Below are 27,335 nucleotides of genomic sequence, written 5' to 3'. Positions count from 1 at the left end.
TCAAATGCAGATAACTTTGAATTAAGCACCCAAAGTCCAGCTTTTCTGTTTAAATGACATTTTACTGTTTGTTAAGCTCTACTGCTTTACTCTGAATTACATAACACTTAGTCATTTAGTTATTTAGTTATTTATAATATATCTGGAGGGTTCATTTTAATGTGTGTCTGCAACTAAATCAAAAACCATGTTCACTTGAATTTGTAAAAAACCCAAAAAAAACAGTCTTTGAATGATGTGAACTGGAACCCTGCAATTCCTAGAATAGTTGCCCTGTGTGCCAGGCCATTACTCTACTCCACAGACAACAACACTTTTTTTTTTCACCTGAGGAAGATGACACACAAAATGTTGGGGCTTTCAGTCTGTGGATCTGGTGTTCAAATACTGAAGCCAGCGCATGGTGGGTTAAGAGTGGGAGTTTTTTTTTTCCAATCTCTCAGGTCAGCATTTGTGCGGACCCTGCCAGTCCCTGAATCCCCTTCAACTGCGTAAGCATGCAGAACACAAAACAGGCACATCAGAGACTCTGCAGTCATTGTCACAGTTTGGTGGGCTGTGGAAACACAAAGACACCCTACATACACACCCTGGAAAATAAAGTATGGCTCTCACTGTGGTGGGGGAAGGGGGGCGGGGGAGGGAGGGTGGGGGGGAGTGAAAATAAAAACTGTTGTACATGTAAAAGCCCACCTATAGATATAAGTGAATGTGGAAGTTGCAAACCATAAATGCAAAAACAAACAAACAAACAAAAAACACACAAACAACAACAACAACCGAAAACCTCAATCCAACAAAAAAAAAAAAAAAAAAAAAAAAAGAAAAAGAAAAGAAAGAAAGAATTGTGAGAATGATCTCAAGAGAGTTTGAAAGCTGGAAAAAAAATTAATCTCTTTTGATACTCCAAATGAGAGCATCTGCATTAGCAAAGAGTCAGGACAGAGCATTGTATTGTTTCCATGGTGACATGCTGTATGTGTGTGTGTGTGTGTGTGTGTGTGTGTGTGTGTGTGTGTGTGTGTGTGCAGGAAGAAGAAAGGCAAGGATGGGAAGAAGGACGGGAAGGGACTGAAGGAGTGTGACTCACAGTCCGGGGAGGAAATCACCAAAGACCCCATCAAGGAAGCTGAAATTCTGCTGATGCAGAGGTATGGTTTGTGCATGTGTGTGTGTGTGTGTGTGTGTGTGTGTGTAGGGATTTATGAAGGTGTGGATGTCTGTATCTGTGGTGTGTGTGTGTGTTGTAGGTGGGTGAGTGGGTGGGTGGATGTGTGGGTATGAATGTGCAAGCATGTGTGTGTGTTGTGTGTGTGTGTGTGTGTGTGTGTGTGTGTGTGTGTGTTGGTGTATGCATTCATGCACATGTGGTTGTGTGTATGTCTATGCACATGTATTAATCCGAGTACCTGCATGGATATGCACATACACATGTGTTTTTTTCTTCTTATTTGATTCAGTTATGTAAGCGTGTGAATGAGAAAGCGCTTTGGTTTATCTCCACACAAGATTCAGCGCTATGTAGAAAACGATATAATGATGATGATGATAATGACAATGACATTGATGATTACTCCATAACTGCACCCCTCACCCCCACCCCCCTATCCCAGGTTCCGGACCTATGAGCACAGCCTGAAGGACATCTCAGACCTGCTGGAGGTGTGGGATCGAACCACACTGCAGGTCCGCCGGCCCCCCACCCCTTCGGAGAAGTCCGAGGAAGAGCAAGGCAAGGAGCATCCCCCCTCTGGCAAGAAGGGGAAAGGCAAAGGTGAGTCCATCACCATGGATTTTTCATCCCACCCGCCCTAGTTCAATTTGTGTATGGTATTGCATTGCATTGCATTGCTTTGGACGGCACTGCATTGGATTGCATTGCATTGCATTGCATTGTATTGTGTTGTGTTGTATTGCATTGTATTGCATTGCATTATTACTCCTTGTCCAAATAGATTTCTCTGTGTGAAATTCAGGCTGCTCTCCCCAGAGAGAGAGAGAGAGAGCATCGCTACAATGCAACGCCACCCTTTTTCTTTTCCCTTTTTCAGCCTGTGAGTGTGTTTGTTTTTCTATCAAAGTGGATTTTTTTTTAAAAACATAATTATGCCGTGGGTTCTTTTTGCATGCATTAAGACACATGCTGCACAGGGGACCTCAGTGTATCATCTCATCCAAACGACTGTCTTCGTTCTCATTAACTGGGGACGGCCTTGCATCGACTCAGCGAGAAACTGTTGTTTAATTACACATGCTTAACCGTGACCCAACTAGTGCAGACTCCGGCAGGGGTCTGACATTCCTGTCCTGTGCAAACTACTATCCGCCTATGCGGAGAAAATGAGAGAACTACGGCCGATAACCTCCCGGAAGTAGGTAACGTCCCCTTTGTCCCCCTGGCTAGCGCCCTCTTTTTCCGGCAGCCATCTCGACACCTGTTCCTGTGCACTTCATACGGCTAAGTTTTTCACATTTTCTATCTATCGATTCTTTTGCACAGGACAGGAATGTCAGACCCCTGCCGGAGTCTGCGCTAGTTGGGTCACGGTAAGTATGTTATTTAAACGTAATTTTAGATAGAAAATTTCCTATTATGTGGGGGTTTTTGTTGTTCTCCTTTGAGCAGGCGATAAGCATGACAAGGAGAAAGAGAAGGAGAAGCAGAGGCAGCTGGAGAAGGAGATGGCAGAGAAAGCAGCAAAAGAAGTGAGTTTTGTCGTTCTATTTATTTAGTTGTTTTAAGTCTTGCCAACATCCTTTCTTATCCTTTCTGTCTCACACAGCCAGCCGACTTAACCAGCTGCAAATACGCACACGTACATGTACAGACCTGCAAACACACACTCACGTATATACGTGCATGTGCACATACTCATATTCACTTGTACATGCACATCCATTGTGCACATGCATGTGCGTGCATGCACACACACAAACAAACAAACAGACAAACACACACACACACACACACAAACACACACCATACACAAATGTGTATAAATGTGCTTGTATGTATGTTTCTGTGAGTGTATCATTATGTATTTATGCATACATTTCATATCATCCGCTACTTGCCCATATGAGTGTATCATTATGTATTTATGCATACATTTCATATCATCCGCTACTTGCCCATATGTCCAGCTTTTTAATGTCTCTCTCAACAACAACAAAAAAAACAACACATATGATGAACTGGAAAAAAATATTACACAGTTTGGATACCCAAACCTGATTATTGGAGGTGACTGGAATCTAGTTCTTGACCCACATAAAGATTATTCTAATTATAAACACATAAATAACCCTAAAGCTAGAGACAAAGTAGAAGATATTATGACAAACTTAGATATGTATGATGTTTGGCGAGACTTAAACCCTGATAGTACACGTTTTACATGGCGTAGACCATCCCCTTTTCAACAGAGCCGTTTGGACTTCTTCCTTATATCTGAATGTTTGATACAGTATGTGCACGAAGCAGACATCCAATATGGCTATAGGACAGACCATTCAATGATAGTTCTTAAACTTTCATTTGGCGAAAAAATTAAACGAAAATCTTTTTGGAAATTCAACAATTCTTTACTGAAAGATATAGATTATGTAAATGAAATTAAAGAAGAAATCAAACAAGTTATTAGAGAATATGCAGTTCCATTATACAATTATGAAGAATTAAGAAACATTCTAATGTCCGAAATACAGTGTGTAATATCAGACCAATTATTGTTAGATGTTCTATTAATGAAGATTAGATCAAAAACAATCTCATATGCCACAATGAAAAAACGTAAAACAGAGGAGGAAGAACAACAGTTAGAAATAGAAATACAGAACTTAGAAAGCAGGAATGTCAGAACATGTCAAGAAAATGATAGAATAGAAGAGAATAAGTTAAAGCTTGTAGATATTAGAAAAAAGAAGATGGAAGGAGTACTCATGCGTTCAAGGGCCAGATGGATAGCAGAAGGAGAAAAAGTATCAAAATACTTTTGTAATCTTGAAAAAAGGCACTTTGTAAATAAGAGTATGAAGAAATTAGTTACAGACAAAGGAGAAGAAATCCATGAACATAATGTAATATTAAAGGAGGTTCACGATTTCTATAAACATTTATATAAAAAGAGACTTATTCAAACATGTGAAATAGCAGATATTGTTAAGGAAATGCCTAAACTTAGTAATATAGAAATAGAAAACCTTGAGGGTGAAATTACTTATGAAGAAGCTACCCAGGCACTTAAACGCATGCAGAACAATAAGAGTCCAGGTACTGACGGCTTTTCTGCCAAATTTTTTAAATTCTTTTGGAAGGATCTTGGATACTTAATTGTCAGGTCACTAAATGAAGGTTTGAAGAAAGGTGAACTGTCACAAACACAGAAAGAAGGCATAATAATTTGTATACCAAAGGGTGACAAACCAAGAGAATTTATTAAGAACTGGAGACCGATATCTTTATTAAATGTTGTTTATAAAATTGGATCTTCTTGCTTAGCAAATAGAGTTAAGTCTGTGCTGTCCTCTTTAATTAGTGATGACCAAACAGGATTTATGTCTAACAGATTTATTGGTGACAATATTAGATTAATATATGATATGATTCATTATTTAAATTCAAAGCAGTTGCCTGGTTTATTGATTTGTATAGATTTTGAAAAAGCGTTTGATACTGTTGACTTCACTTTCATGATGAAAGTGTTAAAAGCATTTGGATTTGGTCCAGTCTTCTGTAGATGGATAAGTACCTTTTATCAAAATATTAAATCAGCAGTAGTAGTAAACGGAACGGCGTCTTCTTGGTTTCCAGTAGAGAGAGGATGTCGTCAAGGTGATCCCATTTCACCCTACTTATTTCTTCTATGTGTTGAAATCCTTGGCATAATGATAAGAGAAAATAAACTGATTAAAGGTATTAATATTAATAATACAGATCATAAAATTGCACAGTTTGCAGATGACACCCAACTGATGACCAAAGGAGATAGAATATCGTTTGAGGAGATCATAAGGACAACTGACTCGTTTAGTAGTTTTTCAGGATTATATATGAATGCAGGTAAAACTCAAGCAATATGGCTGGGTAGCAGAAAACAATGTCAAATTAGATATCTACCTCATTTAAAAATGGTATGGAACCCACCAAAATTTAAAATCTTAGGAGTGTGGTTTACTGTTGATTTAGAAGAATGTGAGGAATTAAACTATAAAGACAAAATGTCTGAAATTAGAATGTTATTTAGAATATGGATAAAAAGACCGATTACCCCTTTAGGAAGGATAGCTGTTCTCAAGTCACTGATTTTATCAAAAATAACCCAGTTATGGATGTTTCTACCAAATCCACCTGATGAATATATTGATGAGCTGCAGAAGGCATGTTTCAAGTTTATTTGGAACAAAAAACAGGATCGAATAAGTAGAAAAACAGTAATTAAAAGTACAATATTAGGAGGATTAGGAATGTTTGACATCAAACAATTTATTAAAGGTCTTAAGCTGAGCTGGATACGTAAATTAAAGTTTTCAAACCATAAATGGACAATAATAATAAAAGAAAGCAATCCAGTTATCAAAGATATTGATAGATATGGACCCTGTCTACCAACACCTAATGATAAGAATAAGTTCTGGATCCATGTTTTCCAAGCCTACAAAGAATTTTGTCAGAAGGTCCCACTATTAAGTAGTAAAGAAGTTTTAGCAGAACCAATCTTTCTGAACCAAAATATTAAAATTGGAAGTAAGATTTTATCATACAGAAATTGGATGGAAAAGGGGGTCTGGAATATTTCTCATCTAGTGCACGGGGACAGTAGTTTCCTTTCCTATGAAGATTTTAGTCAAAAGCATGGAAATATAACAAATTTCCTTACTTTAAATGGTTGCATAAGGTCAGTTAGAAATTATATAAAAAACCTAAACATTAAAATTGATAATAACACTGCTTTGCAGATGAGAAAATCATTACAAATGATATATTCAGTGAAAAAAGGAACAAAAGTTTATTATGATACTCTAGTTAAAAACAATACGACCCCTAAATGCTGTAAGAAATGGAACGATTTGTTGCAACTGAATATTAATTGGAAACAGACATTTCACAAAATACACAAAATAAGTAATGTTAACTTAAAATGGTTTCAAATAAGATTAGTTCATAGGATTATTGCAACAAACAAATCACTGAAACAGATGAATATCTCTCATAATGATAAATGTAGCTTCTGTGGATCACATCCAGAAACCATTGAACACCTTTTTTGGAGATGTGAGATTGTGCAGAGATTTTGGACTGCTTTCCAAACTGATATTAATAACAAATGCAATAATGTATACAATGCCCAATTATGTGAAGAATTAGTTTTATTTGGAAACTCACACACATTTGCTACAGATGACATTTTAGATTTTATTATTTTACTTGCCAAAAACTTTCTGTACAAATGCAAATTCAATAAACAACCACCACAACTCAATGCATTTAAAACACAGCTCAGATACAGATACAAAATCGAAGAACATGCATCTTATATACTAATGAACCATCATGCTTTCCGTACAAAGTGGAACAGTTACCTTCCAATTATGGAAACTGTTACTTAATCATAATTTCACATGTTCCATAGTTACCATTCTATATAACAGTCCTTACTTTGTACTAATATGTCTTTATTTATTTCTCAATATGTATTATTTGTTTTTTGTGTTTTTTTTAAAACTTTTATAGTTCCTGTTGTCTTTACAATGTGACCAATCACAAGTGTTCTTTTCCAATAATGCAGAAGTGGTATACTCATGATCATTATTATTATGACATTATAATGTCACCACTCGCTTTCGCCTTACCCTACATACCATTACTATAATAGTTGATACATTTGATGCTGTTGCTATGTCACAACTGGTCTAGGCTATTTACTATTAATGTCATCTTAAATCACCATGATTACTACAATCATTAAGATGCAAGTATTGATTGATTGAATGATTGGACAAATCTTCCTTTCTTCTTTTTATTTTTTTTTTATTTATTTTTTTGTTTGTTTGTTTTTTTTTGTTTCTGTGTGTGTGTGTGTTTGTTTATTTGCTTGTTGTTGTTGTTATTGCTGTTGATGTTGTTGTTACAGATTTGTTTTGCCTTGCTATAGCCTGTTTTGTTTTATTTTGTCTTATCTATCTCTCTGTAGTGGAAGATGCTACTGTTCGTTTTATACGGTTTGGTTCATACTATTCTCTGTATTGTATACATGTTTTTGGAAAATTAAAAAAAAAGTTTAAAAAAAAAAAGAAAAAGAATCCATAACGAAAAAAAAAAAAAAAAAAAAAAAAAAAAAAAAAAAAAACAACACACACACACACAAAAATCCTAATGTTGATGAGTGAAACTTTGATCACACTTTAAAACTTAGAATTGACATTAAGGACTGGTGCATATTCTTACACTTCCTCTTCCCCCTGGGAAATGACTACTAGGGTTCAGAACCATCAACGCCAGACTAACACCCCTGTTTTTTTTGTTTGTTTGTTTGGGTTTTTTTGTTATTTCTCCCTACTGTCACCACCTTTAGGAAGGCAACGTGACGGAATCAGTCAGGCGTTGGACTTGTGATCCACAGTTCATCAGTGATCAGGGGTCCAGTGTTGTTTCCTTTGGGAAGGCACCGTACTCCGACTTTCCTCACTCCACCCAGGTGTGAATGGGTTACCTAACTTTGGTTGGGAAAGGTGAAAACAACAGAAGGACAGGATTGATTCCCAGCCTTCCTGTGCCGAGCCCTAGACACAAAAGGATACGAATTCACTACCCTGACGGCCCTGAAAGGCTACAGGACCTATAACCTTTAACCTGTTTCATTGTCACCAGGCGGCAGCAGCAGAAGACGGGGGAGAGGGTGATGAAGGGGACAGTGGGGTGAGGGAGGAGGACCCGTTCGGAGTGCCTCACATCCAGGTGGACTGTGCTGACCGCTCCACCCCCATCTGGGAGAAAATCTACGAAATCGGCCGTCTGCCCACTGTGGAGGACGTAAGTAGAAGTAATAATAATAATAATAATTATAGATAGTACTTACATGGCACAAACTCTTCATGTAATGGGCTCTAAGCACCTTAAATAAAACAACACATATACAGTAATGCATAATAACATTCCTCTCCACATGAAAAAAAACAACAACAATAGATAGGTTTTCAAGTTTGTTTTGAAAGAGGACAGTGTTGGTGAGTGACGGAGATCCAGAGGAAGAGAATTCCAGACAGAAAGTGCTTGATACTGAAAGGCCCTTTGGCCAGATGTCTTTGAGGAGGTTGGGGGGACTCAAAGGAGCTTTTCAGCAGACCTGAGAAAACAGGAAGGGGCGTAAGTATAAAGGACAGCAGATAAGTAAGAAGGAAGAGATCCTTCAGTGTGGCGATAAACATTTTCAGTTTTAGTTTCGAGGAATGATCCAGAAAAAGTACACCACATCTACTGTTCAAAAATAAATCCTTAAAAAGAAAGAGCGGTTGCTTGACCTTTGCATAAAGCCAGGGCACTGGTCAGGCCTTGAGAGACTACCCATAGGTGGGACGAAGTAGCGAGAGGACAGAAGCAGTGGTGGCTGGGGAAGACTGTTTGTTGGTTATCAAAGAAAGTAAGTAGACATTGATGTGTTTGTCTGGTTGTCTCATTGAAGTTTTTTTGTTTTTTTTTAATGAGGTAAGCTGACTTTGAATTTGTTAAATTAGGAATTCAAAGGATCTCAGCTTGAATGATTATTACATGATAAATCTTTAATGAAATAAGGGGAATGCACTTTTTTGTTTAGAGGAGTGATTGTGTGTGTGTGTGTGTGTGTGTGTGTGTGTGTGTGTGTGTAAACAGTTAAGATATTTAGATAAAGTGAACTTTTTTTTTTAAATCACAGAATAAGGAATACTTTGTTGTCTCAAACAACTGACATTTATTTGTGCCGTATGTTACATATACAGAAGTATGAGAATCACAGTCATTCAGCATGTATACACAAAAGACATTAAGTGCTCAAATGCTAAATTGATGTAAATCTCACAAACAATAATCACAGTAAGTGGCAGAAGATTATCATCATTATTGATACTTTCATAGCATCTTCTTTGATCAGAGAACAAACTCTTGGTGCTTTACAAACATGGAGTCATTTGCATTGGCTGTCCACCTGGGTACATCCAAATGACAGCTGCCTTTACATAAGGACAGGGGGCAGTGTATTGTGGAGTTGTTGGGAGAAAGGTAGCAGAATGATAAAGACACTTACCTGCCAATACCGTGTCCTTGAGGGTCTGGATTGGAACTCTGCTTTCACCCTTCCTCTTCAAGTTTGAACAGAAAATCAAATTGAGCATTTGGGTGAGGCAATAAACAGAGATCCTGTTTGCATCATGCACTTTGCACACTGAAAAAGAACCTATGGCAATATAAGCTTTTTCTGGCAAAATTCTGCTGAAGAAATCCACTCTGATACACACACACACACACACACACACACACACACACACACACACACACATATATATATATATGTGTGTGTGTGTGTGTGTGTGTGTGTGTGTGTGTGTGTGTGTGTATCAGAGTGGATATATATAAATGTGTGTGTGTGTGTGTGTGTGTGTGTGTGTGTGATGGGGTGGTAAGGTGGTGTTATTGAAGGCGGAGACAGGTAGGCGTTTTGCAGAAGAGAGCCGCAGCCAGGCAAGGTATACTCAGGAAGGCAGTGCGCTGGTTTTATTCTTTTATTCTCTCATTCTTCCAGACCAGGAGATTTCTCCCCTAGTCTGGCACTCACTTACGTCTTATATTCAGTCCCACTGACCGCAAAGCCAGAGCTGTGAAGTGACTCACAAAACTGGCCTTCCACGAGCCTTAAGGTGCCAAACTTGTGTTTGTTTGACCAAATTTAGCGGCGTCTGACTTTCGGCTCAGGGAACTAACATAGACATATTACATATCACACAAAACTGCAAGAGACGAGCGTTTTCTTAAGCTAAACCACTGTCTACAAAAATGATGCAGTTAAAAACTGTTAACAAAAAGAGTCACTGAATGAACCAACTTTTAAGGAGGTTGTGTATCATTTCTGAACGTCACAACAATCAGTACAACGCGATATGTAATATAATTGTAACAGTTAAATAACTAAAAATCATGAATTTCCAACCATATAAAAATTATCTATAGAATCTACTTCAAGAGTAAAGATTTTTTATGTCAAAATTCAAGAGAAAACTCAACGGACAGCTCCCGTGACGGCGCCGCTTGGCGGTGCTTTTGGAACTAATGATCGGCAGTAGAATACTTCGTTTAAACCAACTACAACCCAATTATACATGTATGATATGGATCAGATTGATAACAAAAATGCAAACATCTGCAAAACACACTATAAAAAATGACTAGGTATTGTAAAAACATATTTTGCTCAAATCAGCACAGATGAATTCCAGTGGCTAAAAGAAGGGATAGCTTTGTTGGGCCGAAATGCTGTCAGACATTTTGTACCATCACATGCCTGTGACTTAGGTAGACATGGAAAGTGATACATGAGAAGAAAGCTTAATCATTTACATTTTAATGCACAATCTAAATTTCACAGCAACTTTATTGATTTATAGAAAATGAAGGTATTTTGTATGTTTTAACTGAGTGGATTTCGAAGATCACACCAAAATCCATTCACATAAATATTAATTTAAAAGAGTCATAGGCTTTCTGGCCTAATGATGTCATTATAGCTAAGAAGTATGATCTTTCTGAAGTCCAGTAACATAAAAACTATAATCTCATCTATCAGGAAGTGTTCATAATTCAACAAAATTGATTAGAAATAATATGGCTCCCCTTAAAGGGAGATAACTTGTGACCGATTTACCAACTTCCTCAGAAACCTTCGGCGAGTCACAAAAGTCATCTGCTAAGCTGGCCCACTGAAGATTGTAACCAACCCGGCTACATATATATGTATATACATGTATGTATGTATATCTGTCTATCTATCTATCAATCTTAATGTATCTATATCTATCTATCTATCTGTATATCTGTCTATCTATCTATCTTAATGCATCTATATCTGTCTATCTCTCTTTCTCTCTCTCTATATATATATGCATGCACTCGAGGCCTAAGTGCATTGGGTCACATTGATGGTCAGGTATCTGCCTAGCAGAGATGTCTATGGATGATATATGGGTATATTGACATGTCCAAACATAATGATGCCTCCTTACGAAACTGAAACTGAAAACAGGAACATGTGTTGCTGTGCAGGTTCTGGATGGGCTGGGCATGGGTCCCCGGGGTCCCCCCATCCCTCCACCAGCTGGCTTTGCTGTCGTCCCCTTCCCCGTGAAGCGACGGGCGCCCCCAGTGGCCGAGTTTGGTGGACGCTACATCTTTGTGGCCTCTTCCCCAGATGATCCGTTAGTCCCTGTGTTTCCTTTCACTGTACATCTTTGATGATCCGTTAGTCCCTGTGTTTCCTTTCACTGTACATCTTTGTGGCCTCTTCCCTTGATGATCTGTTATTTCCTGTTTCCTTTCACTGTACATCTTTGTGGCCTCTTCCCCAGATGATCCGTTAGTCCCTGTGTTTCCTTTCACTGCACATCTTTGATGATCCGTTAGTCCCTGTGTTTCCTTTCACTGTACATCTTTGTGGCCTCTTCCCCAGATGATCCGTTAGTCCCTGTGTTTCCTTTCACTGTACATCTTTGTGGCCTCTTCCCTTGATGATCTGTTAGTCCCTGTGTTTCCTTTCTCTGCACAGTGTTATTGACTGTTCATTGTATCCTTCTTCTTTTTATTTTTTGTCTTTGTTTTTGTCTTCTTCTGTGTTTGTGGGCTGCAACTCACTTGTATGTATGGATGGGCTTTTAGGTGCATGACCATTTTTTCCCCTGCTGTGCAGACAGCCATACTCCACTTTTGAATGTGTGCATACTGGGTATGTTCTTGTTTCTTTTCATCTGATGTGGATGGCAGGATCTTTAAGGTGCAGATTTGATCTTCCGCATGCATATACATTTGAAGGGAGGTTCAGGCACTAGTAGGTCTGTGTATCTGTTGACCTGGGAGACAGGAAACGTCTCAACCATTAACCAACCAAGTCTAGCTACAGGGATTACAAACCAGGACCCTCAGATTGAAAGTCCAGTGTTTTAGCCACTCAGCTGTTATGCCCCTCATTCATTGTGCCTGTATGTTTTTGCTGGTTTTATTTATTTATTTATTTTTTAAATCTTTAACAGTGTTTTTTGTGCCCATCATGCCTATCATGTGTTGTGTTCTATTTCCATTTCTGCCGCACTGAATGTCACATTGAATGTGTTTTATGGTGCATGTTGTTTCTTGTTTTTCTGTTTGTGTCTGCTGCATGGTTGTGAGCTTGTCCCTTTTAATCTAGTGCATACTGTAAGGTTTATAATTGAACAGCTCACATCACAGAATCACCAGCTTGCAGCAGACAGAAGTTGTTGTACTTACTTACACCCCCACCCCCCAGCCCATACACACATACATACATACCCACACACACACACTCAGAAAACACAGTATTGAACATAATCTTCACATGTGCCCCCAGCACATCACAGAGGGCAGGATGTAAAAAAAAAAACAACCACCACCAACCATGTCATTTCTTATTCCACTTCCTGCATTAACGAAAATTCATTTCAATTCACCTCTGTGCCATCAGACTTTCTCTGTCCCTGTTTTTCCCACCCAACCCCAGCCACCCAACACCCCACCCCACCCCCACAAACATCACAACCCTCCACTGTCTGTCCACCCAGGAATGTGGTGGTGGAAGAGAAAGCCAAGGAGCTGGAGACGGAGGAAGAGAAATCGGTGACGCCCGACAAGATCGGTAAGGATGATGCGGGTCCGAGCCGGGGCAGAGGCAAGACAGGGTCCAAGACAGGGGGCGCCACTTCCTCCGCTCTTGACACCACCGCCAAGAAGGAACGCAAACCCAGTGCCGACCGCAAGTCTCGACAGGCCCGTCGTAACTCCATGCTGATCACCCCGCCACCTGGTGCTGCCACTCCGGTGTCCGATGGAGACAACCAGAGGTAAAAAATATTTTTTAAAAAGTGGGGAGAAGGGGGAGGGGGGAACTTTTTGTTTGCTGAATTAATTACCTTGGAATTATCTCCCTGAGGCGCAACACAGATGGTGCCTCTCAGCTGTGCAGTATTGTTATTATAATGTTTACACATGTAGAACTGTGAATTTCTGTATATGTGTGTTCAGACAATAAACGTGTCTTTAGATTTCTTTATTGGTGTTTCAGCAACAGACAAACAAAAAAAAAAAAGGTGTTTTCATTTATTTCACTTTGTTTCGGTATTAAGACACAAACTTCGGGTAAGTGGCCCCAGGACTTCAGTCACAAACTTCAGTCACAAACTTTTCAGAATAACAAAAATTTGTCACTTCAACCAATGTAACCAGTTTGGTAATGTTTGTAGTGGGATGGGGTGTAGGGGAGTTGTTTTGTGGTACTGTTGGGTGTTGGTAATTTGTTTTTTAGCTGATAAAAGTGTTGTATCATTCTGTGTCTTTTTCCTTTTCTTTCCGTGCTTCTTCCGTTTTTCATGGATATGTTGATTGAAGTATATTGCACTTGCCCACTTTCATTTCTCTTTAATGATGGTAGTGTTTCACATGTGTGTGCATGACAATGCGGAATAGAAAATAGTCACTTCACTTGTTGTAGGTCACTCCACAGTTGTTTTTTGTTTTGTTGTATATGTCATTATTATCAAACTGTTTGGAAGAGACTGTGACGGACTGCAAAAAGGCCATGAATTCCAGGTTTGTACAGCTGAAGACAACTAAAAGAAAATGCTCCTCTCCGTGCCATGTTTCTCTTTGTGACTGATGTGTAGCGTGTTGACATCTCTGTTTTTCATCTTCCTTCCTTGCAGCACTCTGGGAGAAGGGTTGGCTCTCAGTGAGCCAAAGACCCCCAAGTGAGTTTTGTCCTTGTTGCTTTTTTTTTTTTTTTTTTTTAACTTTTCTCAACCTCATTCTTCTCCACCTTGTGCCTGATATGCAGGGGTGAGTACAGGGGTAGGTGGGGATATCATCTTCCTACCTCACCCTCACTCCTGCTCTGTGCACTGGTTGCTGTAACACGTAACACTCCTTTCCCTCCCCGCTCCTCCTGGATCAGTTTCCCTTCTGTTCACCACTAGCTCAGGCTAGTTCCAGAGAGACAGAGAGAGAAAGTGTTTTCTTATTTGTGAGATTTTGCCAGGGCCTCACGCTGTGAGCTATGATTTTAGAGGAAGAGTCAGCGTGGAGAATGAATGGTGCTGCAGTAGTGTAGACAGCTGACAGCATTTGCCTTTGTAGTGTCCAAAGCCAGCACACAGAATAGTATTGAATATCGTACAGAGCCACCACTTAGAATGATGGTGCTTCCTAGTATGGGGCATTACTACTGGGCCACCAATGTTCATTAATCAATTTGTGAGTGGGGGTGGAGTTGTTTGTGTTTTTTACTGTTGGAGGGGGTGGGGATGAATGTCATGTTTCTGTACTAGTTGCTAGTTGCCAGTCCAGCTGTAGTCTGCATTCATAGCATCCCTCACTTCCTCTTCCCCATGGCCCCCCCAAACCCTCACACCTCACTCATACATCATGGATGTTGTCAGTGTCTTCTCAGAGTGTGTGTGTTGTACTGTGCCTGGTGTGCAGTCAGGTGTGGATGCACGTTTAAAACACTCCACATCGCAGATTCACTCACTTCCAGCAAAAAGAAAGTTGTTTTAATTATCATGATTATTATCTGACAAAAAAAAAAAGAAAAAGAGATCCTACTTAATGTCCTGAAGGTTGTCTTAGATAAAGCAAACTGTTTACCAGTTCTTTGTTTTTATTGACAGCCCTGCAACCTCTGGCAGCTGCTTGATATTTGTGTCAGATTGGTTTTTCTCTCTTTTGTATTGTGCGTGTGTGTGTTGTTGTTTGTTGTTGTTTTTCCATCCTTCATCTTATTTACTACTGTTGTTGTTGTTGTGTGTTATCAATGTTTATTTAAAAAAAAAAAAATTTTTTAAGTTTCGATTACTCATTTTCTCAAAGATAGGAAAATAATTTTTTTTAAAAAGTACATATAGAAATGGTTGGCAAATAAAAACTCAAGAAACTGAAGTGTATGTGAGAAAGAAGCCCAAGAGACATGGCGGCAGAGACTCTGCCCTGATAGTTAATTACCTTCAGTATGATGTTGTAACTTTTTTTTTTTTTTTTTTTTTTTAGGGAAATATTTCATCTAAATTTTGGGAAAGGGGTGCTATCAAGGCTATGAATTTTTTTTCTTTTCCATAGGAGATATTTGCTTCTGTCGCATCTTATTTATTCTTTATTATTGGCAGACTGACAGCCAGTGAAACAGTTGGTGAAAGTGGATACATTTTCAGGTTTGCTGTGTTAGCGATAGCAGCTGGCTTTATTATTTGTATTTATTTATTTATTTATTTTAAATTTTGTTTAGTGAAGGTAAACACTGATTAATGTGCCAAAAATATATTTACTGTATAATGACAGTTTGGATTACAGTAACAGAATAAGAGTCAACTCTTATTCATTTAAAGACATGTGAACTTATATGGTATGATATTATAACCATCTTTAAACTTCAGGAAATAATGACAGTCTCATTAACAGTCTCATGTTTAATATCCTGTAATAATTTTCAGTGAAGATCTTTTTACAGTTGTTTCATAGTTTTAATCTATTATCCCCTAATGACTTTCCATTTGCAGATCTTGATGGCTCTCTTGGTACTTTCGTTAACAAAAAATAACACATATGATGAATTCTAATGATTCTTTCATATTGCAGTACCTTGCATGATAACAGCAGATAACAACGATTTAAATGGTATAAAAAAAAATTGAATGAATTATTATCCTTGTCATTGAGTAACTTATCTAAATCATGCTATCATCAAAGCTCCGTACCACTTTCACCTGGTTCCAGGGTAACAAAAGGATACTGTACTTACCAGTTCTCTTAAAGATCAGAACAGAAAAAAGAAGAAACACCAAATATTTAAGAAATAACAAATAACATGCGTTTCTGCCTCAAGGCTTAAACGTGTAGCTTGTACGCTTTTGTTTTATTTTGTGATTCTCATCAGGCTCAGTAAGTATGGTATCCTTTTGTGTTCATTTGTTAATTTTTTTTTTTTTTTCCATTCTGGCCTACAGTCAGTGTTTTCTGTTGAAGTGGCGCCTATGCAGAGCAGAGCTATGCAGTGCTGAGCTATGATGTGGTAGATGTTTCAGCCGTGACAAGGCCCTGTGTGGCATGGTGATCATGATTGAACTGATGGGTGAACAGCGCATGCTAGGCTAGTCGCGAGCTAGGTTTTGGGCTGTTGCGAGCTGGTTTTGTTGTTGTTGCTGTTTCATCATGTGCACTTTGAACTGGTGTGGTCACTTCATGGTAATTATGATAATACCAGTACATTTATTTAGCGCCCTTGAACTTCACAGAGTGTTTAACAAAGTCTTTTGGGGTTTTGAAGATATTGCAGTGTCGTGGTTTGAGTGTGTGTGTGTGTGTGGAATGTGTGTGTGTGTGCGCGCACGCACTCATGTGTGTGTGTGTGTGTGTGTGTGTGTGTGAATGATTGTGTGTGTGTGTGTATGTGTCTATGTGTGTGCCTCCAATTCATATTATGCGTCAGTTTGTGGATGGTTCCTTTTGTACTCTTTTGTTACCAAAATAAAGATTTTTAAAATCTTTCACCAAGCAAGGGATGCATGTTCTGTTTTTTTCTTCAGATATTTCCAGTTGATGAAATTACTTTATTATCATAATGACAAATAAATAGTCGTTGTGATGACTTTAAGAAGAGGCAGTCAACATCACTACGCCTTAATGTTTTAGCACAGTACAGGCACCTGAAAGTATGAATGTGATTCCAGTTCTATAAAGGTGTTTTAGATATTTCAAGTACCAGTAAGCTAGATGTTTTTCTGGAACAAAGAGAAATCAAGTAAGATGCTGTTCTGGAACAAAAAGAAATTATCAGCCGTGATGCAATCATTTATCAATGGTATATAGCTTTACTCCTTTTTTTTTTTTTATCACAATTTCAGTTGTGACAAAAGTTAAAAGTGTTTTTAATACATATATTTACTGTGTGATGAATATATTGTGATGTGTTCCTCATGTGATTTTTTTTGTCTATTGTGATGAGGCAGTTTCTTTGCTTACAAAGATCAGTGGGAAAGTATTTGTTCATGGCGGCCTGATTTTTGTCAGTCATGAATATTGTTGTGTGAAATTTATGTTGTATCCACATGAGAAGATAAGTATGAACAACACAGATAACCATAGACAACTTCAGCTGCTTGGACCAGGCAGAAGGTAAACGCACATAATACACAGCAAAAGCGTGGCTTGAAGTAATGATGTCTGACCATGTACTCTATATGAACACCTCACCATCTCACAGGTCAGGGAAGAAGGATATGCTGTGTGCATGTCTTCAGTAGGGAGATGGCTGTTTATGACCATGTTCAGTATAAACGTACCCATATTCTCTGTGTGACCAATTTTAGTATGGACGTACCCTTGTGACCAGTTTTAGTACTGACGTTCCTGTGTCTGACCATGTTTGGTATGGAGATACTCATATTCCTCGTGTCTGACCTTATTCAGTGTGAGCGTACCCTTGTTCCCTGAGTCTGACTGATTAGTATGAATGTACCCTTATTCCCTGAGTCTGACTGTGATTAGTATGGATGTACCCTAATTCCCTGAGTCTGACTGTGATTAGTATGGATGTACCCTTATTCCCTGAGTCTGACTGTGATTAGTATGGATGTACCCTTATTCCCTGAGTCTGACTGTGACTGGTATGGATGTATGTCCTCATGGCTGGGAAAGATTGGTCATCTCCACCCCCTTTCTCTGCCCAGGCTGACAGTGTTCCGCTGGGTCATCCCTGCCCAAGGGGAGGTCACCCTGCGCCTGCGGTTCCAGTCGGAGGAGCTGGGTCAGTTTGACCAGACGCTCAACTTTGAGATCGTGGGCACCAGGCGGCGCTACCAGCTGTTCTGCCGGGGCATCTGTGCCTTCCCCACCATCAGCAAGGAGCCCAGGTGCGGCCACTTTTGGTTTCTGTCTGTTGTCTTTCGGTCTTTTTTGTCTGTTGGCTGGTGCTGGTATTTGGTGTCTTTTATTTGAATTTTTTGTTTTCTCCTTGTCTTTTTGTTCAGTTCATTTTTATTTTCCAGTGTGTGTGTGTGTATGTGTATGTGTGTGTGTGTGTGTGTGTGTGTGTGTGTGTGTGTTCACTTTAATGTGATTTATATATATTTGTGTGTGCGTGTGTGTGTGTGTGTGTGTGTTTAAGTTCTACTGATATGTTTGAATATGTAATTTATGGGAGTTCATGACTAAAAGTAATGGTTTTCAATGGTTGGATACCATGTTATTCAGATGTTTATTACTGCATTTGTTGTGATTTTTCTGAGGAAAAAAGATGTATAAGAGGTAATGATTTATTGCTCAGAATGCTAACATTCACTTTGATTGGAGACATTATTACAATTGTTTTACATTTGACAGGTGTGTTAGTTTTATCAGGCATTTGAAAATAAGAAATTGGTCTGGATTTGTTCATGGTTATTTATGTGAACATGGACTTCTCATCTGTGTGTATATGTTGTTAGGTAACAGTTTATGATTAAAGGGCTAATTCTATGATATTTTCACTTGCAGAATCATGTTGTTAGGGTTACAACATGATATTTAAACATCAAATTCTAACATTTATTTTTCCCTTGCAGAATCGTGTTTCCTGCTCGGAAGAAGAACCGCAAAGTGGACGAGATTGTGCACAAGAAGTACATCCTGATGACAGAGATGTTTGAGTTCGGTCCTCTTCTGGTCGGGAAGAGCAGGGAGCGGTGAGTAAACTGAATCTGGTGCCAAAGAAATGATGTGTTTGATTGATTGATGCTGAGAGCAGGACTCTGATTTTGACATTGTTTGTGTGCATGTGGTCTTGACATTTCAGTGATGGAAAATATCTGTTGCTATCTCTTGGCAAATTTTATTCTTTCTTTTTTTTTTTCTTTTTCTTTTTTTTTCTTCTTTTTTTTTTTTGTATTGCCCTGGATGTTTTGGGGTATTGTTTTGTTAAGCTAGGGCTTTTTAAAAAAAATTGTTATTTCTCCAGTATTTTTTGTATTATCCTTTCTTTCCTTCGTGTTATTTTTTGTGTCCTGTGCTTGTGAATGGACATTATTGAAGTGGATTAAACCTTAGTTAGGTCCTGTTTGTGTGTATGTTGACATTGTGGCAGTGAGTGAAATCAGATATTATCTTCTCTGTATGTAAACTTGCATCTGAGTAGGTATGTGCAACTCAGCTGAGGATAAAAAATTTGAAGATTTTGTCCTGTGTGTAAATGTAGGTATCTCTGAGCATTTGACAAAAGTAAAAGATGAAGAACAGATTTAGCAGATATACTTTTTTTTTTAAACAAAAGTCAAAGAGTACCGTTGAACTGTTAACAGAAATATAAAATGTATACATAGCTCAAGCCCTTTTTTTTTTTCAAACAAACGTCAAAGATGTATACTTCGATCCAGTACACAAACATCTTTTATATATCTGTTTTTCACCTGCGGTGACACAAAGTGAACGTTTTCAATGACGGTGCTTGTCTTCAGGTACAAGGAAGGCAAGTACCCGGAGAACATGGAGACGTTCCAGATCCACAACACGTCTCCACTGGAGGCCGACATCAGTTTCTGCTTCCTGCATGACAGCAAGGGGGACACCTTCCTCCTGGAGCCCCCCTCCGCCTGCCTCAAGCCTGGAGAGTCCACACAGGTCACCATCTGGGCATACCCCAAGGTATCATTGGTTGTTTTTTGACTCACTTGTGTAAACAAAGTGAGTCTATGTTTTAACCCGGTGTTCGGTTGTCTGTGTGTGTGTGTGTATGTGTGTGTCTGTGGTAAACTTTAACATTGACATTTTCTCTGCAACTATTTTGTCAGCTGACACCAAATTTGGCATAAAAATAGGAAAAATCCAGTTCTTTCCAGTCATCTTGTTTAAAAAAAATATTGCGCCTCGGGGATGGGCACAAAAAAAAGAAAAAAAGAATGAAACCTAAATATATGCAAACTGCATTTACTGTTATATTTATATTTTTTGTATTCTCTAAACTTGGCACTTTGATCTGATATTCTGACCCAACAGCTAGAGCAGTCATTATTATCATTTTTTGTTCAAACAGGAACTTCTTTTGCTAAGCATGGAAGTTTTATTTATTTTGCAAACGTTTTGGTGCAGATAGTAAAAAAGGGAAATTACTCTGTAATGCTAGGGGAGTTAATTTGCTTTAAACTGATCTTTCTCATCTTAAACATTACATTTTGAAATTATACTGAATACATAAAAAGCTTGGATTTTTTTTAAAGTGTATCACAAGTGAGTCTTGAAGGCCTTGCCTCTCTTGTTGTTCATCTTGTTTGATTTGATTTTATTGTATTTTCCCTCGAGGCCTGATTTTAAGCATGTTGGGCTACACTGCTGGTCAGGCATCTGCTTAGCAGGTGTGGTGTAGCGTATATTGATTTGTCCAAACGCAGTGATGCCTCCTTGAGTAACCGAACTGAACTGAACTGAAATGAGCACTGACGTCTCATGTTCTTTGCGTGTGTGTGTGTGTGTGTGTGTGTGTGTGTGTGTGTGAATTGTGCCAACAGTGCAGGTCTGTCCAGAGATGGGCAGTAACACCTCTTGCTTATTGTGTTTGTGTGAGTGAATTGCGTTAATATATTTGGAGGACAGCAGTAATGTCTGTTGCTCTGTGTGTGTGTGTGTGTGTGTGTTTGTGTGCACGTGAATGAATTGTGTCAACAGTCTGGGCCTATCCAAAGGTCAGCAGTAATGTCTATTGCTTTTTGTGTGTGTGTGTGTCTCTGTGTATGTGTGTGTGTATAAGTTTTCTCCAAAGTTAGGGATAAAGTCTTGATTGAGAAAGGAAATGTGTTGACAGTCTGGGTTTATCCTGACTGAACAATTTTAGTATTAAAAAAAGAAAGAATTTCTGGGTGTATCCAAACTTAACTGATCTCTGAGTGTATAAAGAAAAGAAAGAATTTCTAGGTAGAATTTCTGGGTGTATCCAAACAAAAGAATAAGGTGTGGCTTCTTGCTCAAATAACCTTGGACAGTTTGTTCACAGTATTGGATTTTCAAACTGAAGGTCTTGGGTTCAAATCCTGAGTGTGATGCCTACTGGGTTAAGAAGTGAGGGGAGGAGTGGGGAATAGATTTCAGCTATGAACGATGATCTTTGTAGTTGCATTTCTTGTGAAGAGAGAGACAGAGAGAGAGGGGATGAGAGAGAGTGTATGTGTGCGTGTGTGTGCGCGTGGTGTGTATGTGCGTGGTGTTTGTGTGTGTGTGTGTGTGTGTGTGTGTGTGTGTGTGTGTGTGTGTAGATGTGCAATGCGGTTTGGCTGACTGAAATGGAGAGGCACGTAAATTTCAGTAATCTGTATATTTGTATATAGCTATTTCCATTTGGTGCCATTTAATTTATCTTTTTATTTTCTATTCATTTTATTTGTTTGTTGTTTTCTTCTTATGTTGGACATGTGCTGCTGCCAAAAAGAAAATCTCTGTACCAAAGTATAGACAATAAAGTTTGTGTATTGTGTATTGTAGGCCATACCAAAGTATATATATATATAAAAAAAAAAAATGTTTTGCTTGGTGAAAAGTTGTGGAGTGACGGAACCTGAACAGCACTGTGACTGTGTATTGTGTGCAGGGACCGGGGCGGTACGATGATGCTGTGGTGTGCTGCATCCGTGAGAACCCAGAGCCTGTCATCTTCAAGGTGGCCTGTGACGGCTTCCGCCCTGAACTGGAACTGGACAAGAAACAGCTGCACTTTGACAAGGTTCTCATTCACAGGTCAGTGAGGAAGGGGTTTTTTGTTGGGTTTTTTTTTTTTTTGGGGGGGGGGGGAGCTATTATCAAATTTTTTTCTGTCTTTAAAAACCAACTTTACATCCATGGTTATTTCACAGATAGTTTAGCAGGATGGAGGTGTTTGTGATTCATTGTGATGCCATATTTTAATTACATACTTTGTAAGTAATCTTTCTTCTTTGTTGTTATTCCATTTCTATCTACACATTGTTTTCATGTATATATTTCTACACACATACATAATGTTTTCTTTTAATTGGTAGACTGTCAAGGCCTGAGCATGCATTGGTTGGGTCTATGCGAAGGTTGAGCATGTGCTTCCTTTCTTTTTAAAGCAGATGTGGCATGTACATAACAATTTTAATAAATAAAATGATAATGGGTATGCATAATGTGCTCCACCTCAGTGAAGGGTCTAAGAACACTATCAATCAACACCAATAAGGGTTAAAAAAATAATAATAATAAAAAGGATACAAAAATTAACATACACAGATCAGTCAGCAACACCTTAAATCCATCCGTAACTCTTGAAACTGAAAAGCGAAACAGAAAATGGAAAGCTGTGATGCCTTGCCTTGCCTTTCCTTGCCTTGCCTTGCCTTAAAAGCATCAGTGCATGGCTGTGTGCCCTGCAGGAAGGACACGAAGACCCTGTACCTGCGCAACTCCACCCAGCTTCCCGTGGCCTGGCGGCTGAGCGGTCTGGAGAACCTGGGCGACGACTTCACGGTGGCTGCTGACAGCGGGGTGGTGGAGCCCCTCAGTGAGTTCCCTCTGCAGGCCTACTTCCGCGCCATGAAGCCAGTGCAGACCAGCAAGAGGATGATCCGTCTGGAGGTGGGTGGTTGGGAGTACGGGGTGTGGGGGTGGGGTGGGGTGGGATGGGGTGGGGAGTATTTCTGTGTTATATGGATTTTCATGTTGGCAGTTTGGTGAATTGAAAAAAAACATTGTTTAGTTTACTTTGTTCTGGTATTAAGACATATATTTTGGATGTGGCTGCAGACTTTTCAGTATGTATGACAAAAAAAACAACAAAAAACTGATGCAGTTTTGAATATTGCTGTTGGCTGTGAGTGTGTATTCCATCTTTTATGTGTTGTATGGATTTTCATGTTGGCAGTTTAGTTTTTTAAAAATAAAATAAAATAAAATAAAAAATCATGATTTTACTTTGTTCTGGTATTATGACATACACCTAGGATGCGCGGACCCTAGACCTCAGCTGCAAACTTTTCAGCATGTATGACCAAAGCAAAGACAAAACAAAAAAAACTGATGCAGTTGTGAATATTGCTGTGAGTTTGTGTATTCCATTTCATGCTCCTTGAGACAGGTGGATAACTTGGTGGCTGTGTTGATGTTGCTCAGATCTCTGATGTGGACAACATCATGGGGGTGGTCAACACGGAGCCCATCCAGGTCATCGCAGAGGCCTACGACGTGGCTCTAGACATGAGCTTCCCCAAGGGTACCACGCGCTTTTTTTCTTTCTTTCTCTTCTTTTTTCTTTTCCTTCATAGGCTGCAATTTTCATGTTGACTCATATCTATGGACTTTGGCATAATCGATTATATCTTTGGCATAATCGATTATATCTCACCATATATGCAACCATACTACATTTTCAGGGTTGACTCTTTCTTCGGATAGGATTTTTGTTTGGTTGGTTGGTTGATTTTTGTTTGTTGTTGTTGTTTTTTGTGAACAGTTGTTTTGTAAATGGAACGCTATGATGAGTTTTTGATTTCAGTAAGCTGTATGTAATGGATGAATAAATTGTCACTTGGCATAGTTTTTAGTATTTTTCACACATTTTTTTCCATATTTGATGTGATCGTTTCACGTGAGTGAGCTGTTCCTAAAGGTATGCCGGTTCTTCCAAATGATGTAAGGATTGGACACCAGTTCCATCATGGAAAATGAATGGGGGAGAAAGAGACAAAAATAAAGAATGAAGGAAGGAAGGAAAGAAAAAATAAATGGTCATGATAATAGTTACAATACAGCAGATTGACTTAAGACTTGTTTATTATATTGTATATATTCATAATGGAATTCACTGTTTGACATGTGCATTGAAATAGAATAAACTGAAGCTGAGTAAGTTAAGAAAGCATATAAATAATGACATTCTCACACACACACACACACACACACACTGATTGCTCACACTTCCCAGACAGGTAGCTGGTAACGTTAGCATTAAAGTTTTACAAACATAATTATGCATGCATTCAAGTAATAGTTGAAGCCTTTGCAGGCACGGATGGAGGTCTGGACTTTGGCACCATCCGTGTGAACGAAGAGCGCAAAGAGACATGCTCCCTGAAGAACAAAGGGAAATATGAGATCTCCTTCAAGTGAGTGGCTTTGTTCTCTGCACCGCCTGGACTCAATCCGTAACTGTCATTCTGAGTCTGCCTGTTAGATTCATACCTGTCATTCTGAGTCTGCCTGTTAGATTCATACCTGTCATTCTGAGTCTGTTAGATTCATACCTGTCATTCTGAGTCTGCCTTTTAGATTCATACCTGTCATTCTGAGTCTACCTGTTAGATTCATACCTGTCATTCTGAGTCTGCCTGTTAGATTCATACCTGTCATTCTGAGTCTGCCTGTTAGATTCATACCTGTCATTCTGAGTCTGCCTGTTAGATTCATACCTGTCATTCTGAGTCTGCCTGTTAGATTCATACCTGTCATTCTGAGTCTGTTAGATTCATACCTGTCATTCTGAGTCTGCCTATTAGATTCATACCTGTCATTCTGAGTCTGCCTATTAGATCCATACCTGTCATTCTGAGTCTGCCTATTAGATCCATACCTGTCATTCTGAGTCTGCCTATTAGATCCATACCTGTTATTCTGAGTCTGCCTATTAGATCCATACCTGTCATTCTGAGTCTACCTGTTAGATTCATACCTGTCATTCTGAGTCTGCCTATTTGATTCATACCTGTCATTCTGAGTCTGCCTGTTAGATTCATACCTGTCATTCTGAGTCTGCCTATTTGATTCATACCTGTCATTCTGAGTCTGCCTATTAGATTCATACCTGTCATTCTGAGTCTGCCTTTTAGATTCATACCTGCCATTCTGAGTCTGCCTATTAGATTCATATCTGTCATTCTGAGTCTGCCTTTTAGATTCATACCTGCCATTCTGAGTCTGCCTATTAGATTCATACCTGTCATTCTGAGTCTGCCTTTTAGATTCATACCTGCCATTCTGAGTCTGCCTATTAGATTCATACCTGTCATTCTGAGTCTGCCTTTTAGATTCATACCTGCCATTCTGAGTCTGCCTATTAGATTCATACCTGTCATTCTGAGTCTGCCTTTTAGATTCATACCTGTCATTCTGAGTCTGCCTATTAGATTCATACCTGTCATTCTGAGTCTGCCTTTTAGATTCATACCTGCCATTCTGAGTCTACCTGTTAGATTCATACCTGTCATTCTGAGTCTGCCTATTAGATTCATACCTGTCATTCTGAGTCTGCCTTTTAGATTCATACTTGTCATTCTGAGTCTACCATTTACCGGTGTCATGTGACAAGTGATGTGGTCTTTGTATGAGATGCCTAAGAGTCTTCGGAAGCACCTCATTTCTACAGCTCTTATTCTTCATGCGCAGTGAAATCGGGCCCTATACTGACCTTCAAACACTCGCCAGACAACGAAAACTGAAGTGGTTTGGTCATGTCACACGCTCCTCTGGTCTTGCTAAAACAATCTTACAAGGCACAGTGAGGGGAGGAAGAAGAAGAGGCAGACAAAGGAAGAGATGGGAGGACAACATTCGAGGACAGGCATGGAGCTGAGAGACACCCTGAGAGCGGCCGAGAGACGCGAGGACTGGAGAAAGGTGGTTGACAAAGCTTCAAAGGCGCCCCAAAGGATTCGGAATCTGAGGGATCGGTGACGTGACGGTGACATGATGTGACAAATGGAAATCAAGCCTTTGTTTTATCACAGAGTGACCAACACAGAAAAGAGCTGAAGAAAACTTTGTGATACCACGATGGAGGCAGTGCAGTTTTATGACTTTGAGAGATTTTCTAACTGTGAAAGATGGTAATGTCTTACAACACTCAGACACCCTTTTCATGATGGATAGTTTTCTGAAATGATTTAGAGCACACCTTGGTTTCATACTGGTCTTTACTCATGTTTCTTCTTCTGTAAAATGATTGTTCACCAGGCTTACCTTTTTTTCTTTATGTACTTAATGTTTAACATTTTCCTGGTGTGTGTGTGTGTGTGTGTGTGTGTGTGTGTGCTTCTGTCAATATACATGTTTTTTCCTTGTTTTTACGTAGTGAAGTAGGATCCTGCTTGTTATACTGACACCCCTGTGTTTCTGCATGGTGTGCCTCCAGCTTTGTGGTGGAGAACTGCGACCCAGCCAACCCTGACGTGGCCTCTCTCTTCTCCGTCATCCCCAACAAGGCCACCCTCAGCCCCCTGGACAGGCCCACACAGGTGTGTGTCCTCATACAGTGGTTCTTGTTTTTTGTGAAGTTCTTTCCACTTTCATTCTTTGTGTGTATGATAGTCAGTCGTGTGAACATTTGAACAGCAGAGGAGGCAACTGCTGTCCCAACTATCTGGGCTAGAATTTGATTATAGTGGAGAGTGTCTTGCCCAGGTTACATCCACACTCTCTCGGCCCAGAGGGTTTTAGGACAGTCAGTGTTGGGGTGGCTCCCAAAGGCCAACAAGCCCCTCAGGCTGCAGCACTAAGAGCTGGTGCAATCTTGCCTCCTAGTTGGAGAGTCATAGTCTTTCCCAAAAGACTAAGCTGTAAATGACTTCCCATTGCAGTGGAGAAACCATTGATCATACACTTCTCATTCTGCTGTTGGCCCTACTGTTAGCTTATGTCAGTCTGTGATATAAGCTGAGCACTGGGCCCGAGTTCCATTCAGTGCAACCAGAGAAAATACTGTTTGGGCTTGGGCTTTGGAACATTCTATTTTATTCAGTACAGAGAGGTATTCACCAAAAGACAGTCAGGATGGAAGTCACTGCATGTGAGGGGTGAGGGAAGCACGGACAGAGAGAGGGTGGTGCTTGTCAGTCTGGGAAGGGGTGGTTTACATTCCGTGACCATGGTGTTAGAGTTATTTTTAATTTGAGTTGCTGCAGTTGCTTGTGCTGGCTGTACTCCACAGTTAGCGATGAAACAAAACTGGATCATTGCAAGCGTGCTTGTGTGTGAGTGGGTGTGGGTGATAGTTCTTGATTGTTTTTTTTTTTACAAGCTGTTTTTCTCCATTGCATTCTGTACTAAATGCTTGTACATTAGAGAGAAA

The 27,335-nt window shown here is 39.4% G+C and overlaps 1 protein-coding gene across 1 annotated transcript in view; it reads left to right on the top strand.

Moving 5' to 3' along the window:
• LOC143285458 (hydrocephalus-inducing protein homolog) overlaps window positions 1-27,335 on the top strand; it is a 134,115-nt gene that overhangs the window by 63,329 nt on the left and 43,451 nt on the right. The window contains 15 exon segments of the mRNA XM_076592760.1: window positions 1,032-1,151; window positions 1,614-1,774; window positions 2,627-2,706; window positions 7,871-8,032; window positions 11,291-11,442; window positions 12,817-13,095; window positions 13,954-13,998; window positions 17,968-18,150; window positions 18,841-18,960; window positions 19,729-19,915; window positions 21,849-21,994; window positions 22,651-22,852; window positions 23,387-23,486; window positions 24,279-24,378; window positions 26,400-26,502. Coding sequence (XP_076448875.1) covers window positions 1,032-1,151; window positions 1,614-1,774; window positions 2,627-2,706; window positions 7,871-8,032; window positions 11,291-11,442; window positions 12,817-13,095; window positions 13,954-13,998; window positions 17,968-18,150; window positions 18,841-18,960; window positions 19,729-19,915; window positions 21,849-21,994; window positions 22,651-22,852; window positions 23,387-23,486; window positions 24,279-24,378; window positions 26,400-26,502 — 2,140 coding nt within the window.

Source organism: Babylonia areolata, chromosome 9 (assembly GCF_041734735.1).
Source record: "Babylonia areolata isolate BAREFJ2019XMU chromosome 9, ASM4173473v1, whole genome shotgun sequence".
In the NCBI taxonomy this organism is placed as follows: domain Eukaryota; kingdom Metazoa; phylum Mollusca; class Gastropoda; order Neogastropoda; family Buccinidae; genus Babylonia; species Babylonia areolata.
The sequence above is the reverse complement of the archived record's forward strand: the minus strand, read 5'-3'. Positions and strand labels throughout refer to the sequence as shown.